Here is a 10863-nt window from a genome sequence, read left to right as displayed (position 1 = left end):
CGTACATATACTTACTATAAGAGCCGAGCTGGGAGTGCTTAGAACAGGAAACCTGCATGAGGATGAAAATCTACCACATATATCCATTAACTCACATAAGAGCAAAATCGTAGAATAAGCTCCAAAAGAAAAGCAATGCCAGTTCTGGGACAGTTTGTCTTTTATACTTTATTGTACACCACAAAGAAAAATACAAAATATGTATACTGCCTAAATAAAAGTACAACTATGGCGACCTTATCGCTACATAGCGATCTCTGCCAGGCAACCAATGGTGTAAGTAATAACTGTTAGGTCTTTTCTTTTACGATACTGCCATGATGACAGAAAATTATCAATATTAATAAAATTTCAATCTATGGTTTGTGTCTCTACTTCTTCAGTTGCAAGGCGTTCTTATAATATTTATGTAAAGGTTTATAAATAAAAGACAATATTAAATAAGACATTTCATTGTAGTAACAATACGTTGTAACATATATATTATAATGCAATACAGAGAAATTAATACATTTACGGGCATGTACGCGTTCTAAAACTTGTGCAAAATGCATAACTACGTGCTACTTTACAAAACTAACGGAGTTTCGATAAGACACTTTACGGCCGATACAAAAATATTTCATTACTTGTTTATTATTTTTAATGTTTATTCTTTGCATACAATGTTTAAAATATAAATATCAAGCAGAGCAAAGGAATAAAAAAAATATATTGTTTTTACAAATTATTGTAGCGAACAAGTATTACATTAAAATATGTAAAACACTGTTTTTTTTCTAAGAAAAATCATATTTTGAACTAGTCATAGTAGCTAGTATGAGATGACATTATTTTATCTTAATCACAATTTTACTAGACTGGTTAAATTAAAGGTATAAATGCATTTGACTTTGTGTCTTAGCCCAAAATAGAGTTTATTTAAAAAATAAAAAATAACCAATGAAAACTTAAAACATTTTTAATCTGTAACGAAAGTGACATATCCACTATATAATAAAAAGCTCTTTTAATGTAATGCCAGTTTTAGGTGTCCGCCTGCGGCATAAGGCAGCGTACACACCGCTGTGTAACATTAACATTTTTACTTCAGTTTAAGGATGGTGTTCTTTAGCTTGTCGACGTTTGCGCCGGAGAATTCCTCCAACTTCTGGGAGCTCTTCAAGAATACGAAAGTGGGCATGGCGTTGATGTTGTATTCAGCTGCGACGTCTTCGCACTGGTCTACGTCAACCTAGAAATTTAATTATTAATTTAAAGAAAATACAAACTTATGAAGAAACTTTTTTATAACAAGATTTTTATAAAATTGCAAGCAAACTTAAATCCCAAGGGCGGACATAGGCGGCGGTTACTACTAGTTTCTAATAAGTTTCGGTGCCCTACACGACTCCGAAGCCCCTTCGATCACTCGTAAGATATTTTACCCCCAAATAGCAATTACTTAGTATTGTTGTGTTCCGGTTTTTACAAACATTAGTGTAGGGATACCATAATTACTGGTATTCTAGGATAACTCCCGATTTAAGATTAGTTGTCATAGAGGTCTTCCAAACTATTTAATAAATATACAATTATTATGATATGAAAGATTAATCATATATATATATATTCTGGTCAAATATAAATTAAATAAATTATAATAATTTGACCTCTGATAATGTTTGATATGAATTGGCATGTAGTTACGAATGAGTAATTAGTTACTTCCTATGTTACAAAGGAATCTGTTAATTCATCATCAATTAAAAAATAATAATTAAGCTGCATATTTATTACTTACTCATTCTATTTGCTTGCAATAATAGTAATAAAGTATTCCTGTAAGGTAGGAAATATTTTGGGTGTTACTTAAATAAAAACATGTATCAAATTTATATTAATAAACAAAGAGACGTTTATTATAATGTTTAACTTAAAAAAAAAAAAAAACTATTATAGCGCTGCATTTTCTTGTCTAACTTTTAAGTCTTTCGTCTAAATATAAAACTTATGCCAGGAAATACAGCACATAACGGAGAATGTTTAAGTATATAATGAAGTATTAATATATAAGTAGTAGCACTTCGCAGTTTCCGTAACAGCCTGTGAATGTCCCACTGCTGGGCTAAAGGCCTCCTCTCCTCTTTTTGAGGAGAAGGTTTGGAGCTTATTCCACCACGCTGCTCCAATGCGGGTTGGTGGAATTCACATGTGGCAGAATTTCAGTGAAATTAGACACATGCAGGTTTCCTCACGATGTTTTCCTTCACCGTAAAGCACGAGATGAATTATAATCACAAATTAAGCACATGAAAATTCAGTGGTGCTTGCCCGGGTTTGAACCCACGATCATCGGTTAAGATTCACGCGTTCTTACCACAGGGCCATCTCGGCTTTTTTTTTTCGCAGTTTCACTATCTTTAAATTGATACCATTGAAGTAACAAAACTTAATTTCATGTTATTATTACCAATATGCATTTGAAAATATAAGCATTAAAAAAACGTTATTATTATTTCTGTAGTAAATTTTGTAACTTTTTTATCTACAAAACTATAATAGAAGTTTTTTTTTATATTATATAATACTTAAAACAACATTACAAAACATCCTCTCACTCATATTACACTCTCTTGATCGTGTAATATATTTCAGCAATATCTAATATGGTTTATGACACTTCCTAGATAAGCAGCCATATTACCATTACTAATACTGGAGAACAAATGCATTCGAGTATCAAACATGAAGTGCTGTTATCTATTTATGTGCTAATATTTATTTACTATGGTTTATACTTTCTGGCATTTAAATGTATTTCTGAGTAAAATTAAGAGTAATAATATACATAATCATTTAGCTTGCTTCATTAGTCTAATCTCTTTTTTTTGTATACCTAATAGGTAGGCTAATTAGCAAATGGCTATGTGTATTAATAGCCTTAATTATATTATATATTTTTAATAGTTAATAATAAAAAAAGAGTTTATGTATTATGAACACAGATTTGTCAACATTGCAAATAAGAATGTGTAGGATTCAAAAAAATATGGTTTGCAATAAGATATCAACTTGGCACATAAAACGAAAATGCTTAACTGATCGCAAAGAATAGCTTTAGTAATATTTGAAAATAAACGTCTATCTAGAATTAGATAAAATTCTGATATTTTACTTGGATGTAGTCCAAATGTTCGACTCATCGATCTTTTGGTATTACAACATTTTCGAAAATAATATTTATTTATTTATATAAGGAAAACAACAGCATGATACAAAATATGTTGACATTAAAAATACAATGAGACAATAGAGTTAATTGTTTTCTATCGAATTATGCAAACCTGATAATAGTTAACAGAAGTAGCAACATGTGTGTTGCTTGCTACATTTACATTTTATTTGTTTTGACAAATAAAATGTAAATGTAGCAAGTTTAAACGTTCCTACTTTATTAATGGTTTTAATTGATTTGTAAGTCATTAGTCAAATTATTTATTTACGCTTACAATATTTGTTTTGACAAATAAAATGTAAATGTAACTTAATAATAATGAGTTAAAAAATATATAATATAATTTAACATTTGGTATAAGAAATTTAGTAATTAAAAAACAAACTATTTTTATAACACGTTGAGTTTAGTGCACAAGAGATTATTCGCTGCAAGTAAAATTTTTATGACGATTCAAATTGATCTTCATTTTCAACTGTCGAAAGGAATATTATTGTGATTGCAAATGTACTATTTAATCTGTATTACAATTAATATAAAAAAATGTATTCATTTGAATTACCTTTGTTAGCATATTTATTTGAATATGTTTTTCAATGTTTATTTAATTCTTTTTTATTTATAAATATTATTAATATAATCGATTTAATTCCAATAACGTATCCTTAACATCCGGATTTGACTAAGCACATTTGTATTTAATTTTTTATCAAAAGCGGAAGTTGCTATAGTCGAGTACGGTTACAAGAGATTTTAATACTGTTAGAGAAAATATGCAAATACCATTTCTATTTTAGTCGGAAAGACGAAATGATCGAGAAAAAAATCATGTCGTATAACCGTCGATAACGTCTAAAAAATTACATCACGAGGGACATAACATCTTATTTTCCAAGGTTGGTGGAGATTTAGAGTTGTAATAAGGGACGGTTAATATTTTTTACAGTGCCAATGTCTCTGGGCGGCGGTGACCACTTACCATCACTTGACCGACATCAGTATACGAAATTGACTGACAAGAATAATATTATTTAAATAACATTACTAAATTAGCGCTATTTATATCCAATATGGCTCTGCTTGGAACAATTTAGGTCAGCGTTATTTAAACAAGAACTCTCAATCGGCCCTGTAATTTAAACAATGAATTACAATGTGCAACATATGTAATCATTACATTGTTATTTTAGCTATAAATACAAAATGATCGGAAACAGACCGCATTCTAGTGAGTGAGCAGAAAATACTAATTAATTGGATTAGCTACAAAATAACGCTTCACGAATAAGGGAGAGAATGAATTTGATTATTTATATATATGCTAGTGTTTGCCCGATTGTTAGAGGGGAGCCGGTGTTAGGTTAGTTTTTATAAAAAGAAGCCATGTCCTTCCTCGGGATTCAAGCTCATACCGAATTTCATCAAAATCGGTTCAATGGTTTAGCCGCGGAAGCGTAAAAGACTGACCGGTTACTTTCGCATTTATAATATTAGTATAGATATTTTTTTTTTATTGTTAGCTCCATTCGCATTGATCAGACATGACATGAAAAACAAAAATAATGTTAACTATGCAGAACAAAGCAATACTATTTTCTAAGTCGTGTCCAGCAACTGATATTCAACTAAATTTTTGTACAAAATACGATTGCAATCTTTTATTTTAAGAAAATTACTTTTATTTCGAATAAAATCACGAATATTAGACAATTTCACGTTATGAAGATAACAAAATACATAGTTATTTTTGTATATAAGCTACCGATTATATATACCTTAAGTACGACAATAGAGTCTGCCATTTCATTGGCAAGCTCTTCTAGTTTGGGTCCGATCATCTTGCACGGTCCGCACCAGGTGGCCATGAAGTCGATGACCACGAGTTTCTCGCCAGCCTCGGACAGTCTAGTCTTGAGGTCATCAGCGTCTTTGATGTGAATAGCCATTTTGTGACTGAAATAAATGATACAAGTTTAGTATTGGCACACGTAAGTACGTAATTTACCGTCTTTTTTTTCGGGTTTTCTGAACTTTTTAATTTTTATTAATCAGCTTTAAAGTTTGACAAATTGCCTAAACTACGAAAACAGTCAAGCATGTTTCCAATATAAAACATAAATATATATTATTATTTTTAAATAACCGCAAATCCACAAGACCGCAAATTGATAACGACCTGTTTTTTAATAAGCTGTTGAATTTAAATATATTTTACACGAGTTAAAAAAAAAACCATTAAAAACGATTATTTTTTAATATTAACTGCGCTGTTATCGCTATACCTAATAAATTTAATATCTGCACTGTCGTTTGTTTGTAGACTGATAAAACCTAGCTATTGTAAATTGTTTTACACGTCTGGTGCGTGTGCCTGAACTGTCATTACAATCAATTGAAACACCGAAAAGTTATTCAAATATAAATGTCCACATATACAATATAACTAAAACAGATTTATCTATTAAGGAAAAACTATGTATATGTAAAAAATGTTTATGCTTATTTGAATTTTAACAGAAAAGTCGATGGATTTGTAATGAATTTCGACTTAACGATTGCTAAGCTTCAAATTAACATAAGAAATATTTTTTAAAAATTACATGAAAGAGAATTTGCGATAATTTTACAAAACAAACTTTTATCATTTTTTAAATCACTTTAAACTTAAAATAGAGGAATATTCCGTTAGATTTAAAAATCACGGTCACCCTAATTTAAAAAAAAAAAATACGAGTAATAAAAATAACACATTTAAGCAATATTAAAAGGTCACGAGTAGTTATAATAATTACAATAGTACGTAACGTTATAAATCATTGAGCAATTTGATATTTCACGGTCATAACACAATCACAGGGTCGCGGTACACTTACCTATTTAAACCATAAACAATTGTCACAATACTTTGTAAATTCACAGTTTGCGATAATATTTTCTCGAGTATATTGTTTGTACAATAACACCTTATCAAAACGTTTCTTAAAACTATTAAGCAAAGATATAAACTAAACTGAACACGAGACGAGATAGAAGGAAACTGGTTTGTTAAATGGTACTAAAAAAAAATGACTAACGCATAGAATTCGTGACGTCATTTTTTTAAATAATCACGATGACGAGTTAGATTAATTACAAGTAGGGTTGCCATTTATAAATATGTTTTGTTTTTTTTTCTACTATACTATTTAGAATAATATTACAATGTGTCAACCATTGTTTTTTTTTTTATAGAATAGGAAGGCGGACGAGCATATGGGCCACCTGATGCTAAGTGGTCACCAAACGCCCTTAGACATTGGCATTGTAAGAAATGTTAACCATCGCTTACATCACCAATGCGCCACCAACCTTGGGAACTAAGATGTTATGTCCCTTGTGCCTGTAATTACACTGGCTCACTCACCCTTCAAACCGGAATACAACAATACCAAGTACTGCTGTTTTGCGGTAGAATATCTGATGAGTGGGTGGTACCTACCCAGACGAGCTTGCACGAAGCCCTACCACCAGTACCACAGTACCACCAGTACAAATACTTATATCAATTAACATAACGAACGCAACTTAACGAACCCAAGCCAACAATCGTTTGATTCTTACATCGGTCTTATTAAAAACGCAGGGACAAAACATCGTTTGGCGTCACATCGACGGTGCGAGGAATATTTATTATGTACGAATCACAACGAATGCGCCGCATCGCATTTTACATGTAGCAACTTAAATTAATGCGTCTATACAATATTTAAAGTCCATATTTGATTGTAGGAACACGGTCGGCTTCGATCATATACTGCAGTATGCGAGTGTTCCCTGGTATGCGCGTTTCATGCAAATATAGTCTTTAAAGGACTGCGTAAGAAAAGCGTTTGATGTGAATCGTACTTTACGTTGATAATGTATACGAACGATAGTTACGTGTCGTGATCATTAAATGACTCAACAGTTAAACTTTTTTTTTTTTTGTTAATTAATTACAAATATACAGTAACAGTAACAGCCTGTTAATGTCCCACTGCTGGGCTAAGGCCTCCTCTCCCTTTTGAGGAGAAGGTTTGGAGCTTATTCCACCACGCTGCTCCAATGCGGGTTGGTAGAATACACATGTGGCAGGATTTCAATGAAATTAGACACATGCAGGTTTCCTCACGATGTTTTCCTTCACAGTCAAGCACGAGATGAATTATAAACACAAATTAAGCACATGAAAATTCAGTGGTGCTTGCCCGGGTTTGAACCCACGATCATCGGTTAAGATTCACGCGTTCGAACCACTGGGCCATCTCGATACAAATATAACCTTATTAAAATTATTGTTATACGAATATTGTTGAACTATGTTTGCAGCGAATGGATTTATACTACAAAGATGGTTATACCAATGATTTTCATTGTTATTCAACGTTTATAAGTATTAAAATACAACAAACAACCAAAGTCAGAGACCACCATTTAATTAAGTAAAAATCCCTTTCAATCCGATCGTTTGGCAACCCTAATTGCGATTTCTTATACGTCGAAGAATAAAATGACGGATCAGTGGTACACTCATTCATATCTAAACTCGAGGTCAGAATGACTAAGGGATTTTAAAATTTCCGGAGTCTGTTCCATTGAATCTGTATTTTGATGACTTTGTATTGCAACTTATTATAATAATAATAATATCCTGGGACATTTTTCACACACGGCCATCTGATCCCAAATTAAGCTTGTACAAAGCTTGTGCTATGGAAACCAGACAACTGATATACTACATATACTACTTTTTTTTTTGTAAATACATACTTATATAGATAATTACACCCAGACTCAGGACAAACAGACATGTTCATGCACACAAATGTCTGTCCTGGGTGGGAATCGAACCCACAACCTTCGGCGTGAAAGGCAAGTGTTCTACCAACCACGCCAACCGGCTCGTCATTTATATATTATCTATATATAAATAGGCAAAGAAAAATTAGTCCAGTATATTCTTTTCCTATTAGTCAACAGATGTTGCTATTTTAAAGCTTTAATGTTACCAATGAAAAAAAAAAAATAGAAATAAAAGACAATTCTTTTTTCGAAATATTGAATTAATGTTATTATTTTTTTCTTAATTTTTCAATAATGAACAGCACATGATCGAATTTCAACCACCTTTCTAACTGTAATTATCTATAAAACTAGTCAGTCTGTATCTGTGAGCTAATATATATATAATACTAATCTCAGAAAATAAAAGATAGATAGATATAAGCAATCTTGTGCTAGATGTGTCCTTTTGTAATTATAAATGTCAAAATGATAATTGTATGAAACAGGCATAAGCAGAGATCGCAGCTGCTATTATATTCTAGTTTTTAAAGTGTTTTGTTTGAAATGTTATTATTTATTTATTTAATATTAAGATTTTGAAATGCCTGTAAAAGCAAACTCGATACAAGTGTATTTTGATTTATATAAAAAAATTATTTTAGTAGAGGTAATTTACCATATTTTTAGAAAAATCGTTGCAAAATAAATAAATTAAATAAAGGATAATATAATCAAAAATTAATTTAAAAATTATAAGGAAACTTGGCAAGTAATGTCTGTTTTCGAATTTTAAATAGCTGTCTAATACCTAAACAGGAAACATTTCGATAGGAATCTAGAATATTCATGTTTCTAGTGGCTAGAAAGTAAATTTTATTTGGATTTTCTAACAGGATACATTTAACATCATTCTATAACTGGTTTAGATAAACTTTCAACTCAACCTTGTTGTTTTTCGCTTGGTTATATATATATATATATGTATATTATTTCATTGGAAATAGGTAGGCAGACTGATAAGTTATTACCTTACGGCAAATGGTTACAACAGCCCATAGATCATTGGGCATTGTAAGAAATCTATCCCGCGATGGCAAATGTGCCGCCACCCTTGAGAAGACGTTATGTCCATTGTGCCTGTCGTTACATTGGCTCACTATTTGGCAGTTGAATATGTGATGTGAACAAACATCAACATTATGTTTTTAGAGTTCAATATCCTCATTGAAATTGACATACACTCTGTAGAAATGCTTTAATTAAACAAGTTATTTTATGATGAATATGCAAAAATTAACACAGATAAATTGTATAATTATGCTTCATACGCATAGTGACATTGAAAGCAAAACATTAAATTACATAATATTATATCATATTTTTATTTAATAATTATTAGATAATATGCAAACTATCTCATTTTATAACTTACAATTTATTGATAACTTAATGGAACATACTTACACTTGTTTTTTGAGTAAATGGAATTTAAATATTCACTTTAATTTTCTTTCACAACATATATTTTAAGGAATTAAATATCTTTTAAATTTAAAATATGTTTGTTAAGGCTATTAAACGATTCATAATTAATTATTCCACTCAATAAAAGTTATATATTATTCTCAGGACAATACATAGAGATTAGCCAATTGTGCAGAACATTATAACATACGAGAATGTTCAAATACAAGTGTACAGTATACATCCTATACGTTCACTTTCATAGACCAATGGGATTGTCTGATTAATATAATTATTACGTAGCTTACAAGTATGAAATTCACTCATGTAGTAAGTCTTAATACAATCCTTCATGTGTGAGAAATCTTAATATTAAATATGTATTGCTAAGTCAAATATCAGTACAAATATTTCAAAACAAGTTAACTTATTTCCATACCATGGAAATTAGTTATTGTTTCTTAAAATTAAATTTTATTATACAAAATGAATATAAAAAAATTCAATTAATGATTCCGAATGTAACAATCACATAGTAGTTTTACGAAGATATAATAAGAGATAACATTTTTAGCTCCTCAGAAATCACGTCCATGGTTTTTAACCTGTTTTAAGAGTTCCGCAATTATATGTAAAAGGTTCTGTAGTTAGACGTCATAATCGTTTATGAGTCACTATAATATATAGATATACATTATTAAGAACCTACATTATATTATTCTACCCATTCAAGTTCTTATACCGATCTATGTACTCCATTTTAGTATAATTAGAATCTATAACCTAGGAAATGGAAATAGTTCAAACACAACGCAATAAAAAACATCGTTTACTTAAAAGAGCTAAGTAAAAATCAATGATAATTTCAAAGATTTGTGTCAACAAGGTCACTTATTAGAATGCTTTATTAAAATCGATTTTTATTTTATTTTCATTAAAAACGATTGCAAATGGTTAATACGTTAATACAATAAAAATAATCATAGTCATTAAGCTTACCGAATATAAAATATTTCACGATGAAATGCTAAAAACCGGCGCGACACGCGGTAATTGACACAATCCACTGAAATTAAAACGCCACAGAATGCGGAGTGGCGAGTGGCGTCGAAAAAAAAAATGCGTCAATAGACGATATATAGTCTATGGCCCATTTTCTTAACAATGGCAAGAAACTCTTTTTCAAATGACATTATGGAAATTGGAAATCGACTAATAGGAAATAATCTTTGTTAGTAATTGCTTGTTGTCACCAATAGCAAAATTATATTCGTTTTTATGGTGTACTCTTAAATATGCAATGAGAACGAACTTACTACGTACTAGAAAATAATTAATTATTTTGAACTTGGTGAAATTTTACAATTATTGTTTTTACA

General features: G+C 30.4%; 1 protein-coding gene and 1 long non-coding RNA gene across 2 annotated transcripts; one reads left to right on the top strand and one right to left on the bottom strand.

Annotated features, from left to right (window-relative positions):
- Nucleotides 1-436: 436 nt before the first annotated feature.
- LOC126778607 (thioredoxin-2) lies at nucleotides 437-5163 on the bottom strand. Its single transcript, XM_050502297.1, has 2 exons — nucleotides 4993-5163; nucleotides 437-1234 (listed from the first exon to the last, which is right to left on the bottom strand). The coding sequence occupies exons 1-2, from the start codon at nucleotides 5161-5163 to the stop codon at nucleotides 1085-1087; spliced, it is 321 nt and encodes a 106-aa protein (XP_050358254.1). The 3' UTR covers nucleotides 437-1084.
- LOC126778640 (uncharacterized) lies at nucleotides 4983-10585 on the top strand. The gene is made up of 2 exons (XR_007670189.1): nucleotides 4983-5166; nucleotides 10479-10585. It is a non-coding gene; the product is annotated as an uncharacterized LOC126778640 (long non-coding RNA).
- Nucleotides 10586-10863: the final 278 nt, after the last annotated feature.

The sequence above is a fragment of the Nymphalis io genome, chromosome 26 (assembly GCF_905147045.1).
Source record: "Nymphalis io chromosome 26, ilAglIoxx1.1, whole genome shotgun sequence".
Classification (NCBI taxonomy): domain Eukaryota; kingdom Metazoa; phylum Arthropoda; class Insecta; order Lepidoptera; family Nymphalidae; genus Nymphalis; species Nymphalis io.
Note: the sequence above shows the minus strand (reverse complement) of the source record. Positions and strands in the feature narration are given on the sequence as shown.

Bases quoted from the DNA above. Each gene is read 5' to 3' on its own strand.
- LOC126778607 (XM_050502297.1), bottom strand. From the start codon at position 5,163: ATGGCTATTCACATCAAAGACGCTGATGACCTCAAGACTAGACTGTCC. The intron at 1,235-4,992 runs GTATATATAATC...TTAAATTTCTAG, and splicing joins ACTCTATTGTCGTACTTAAG to GTTGACGTAGACCAGTGCGA.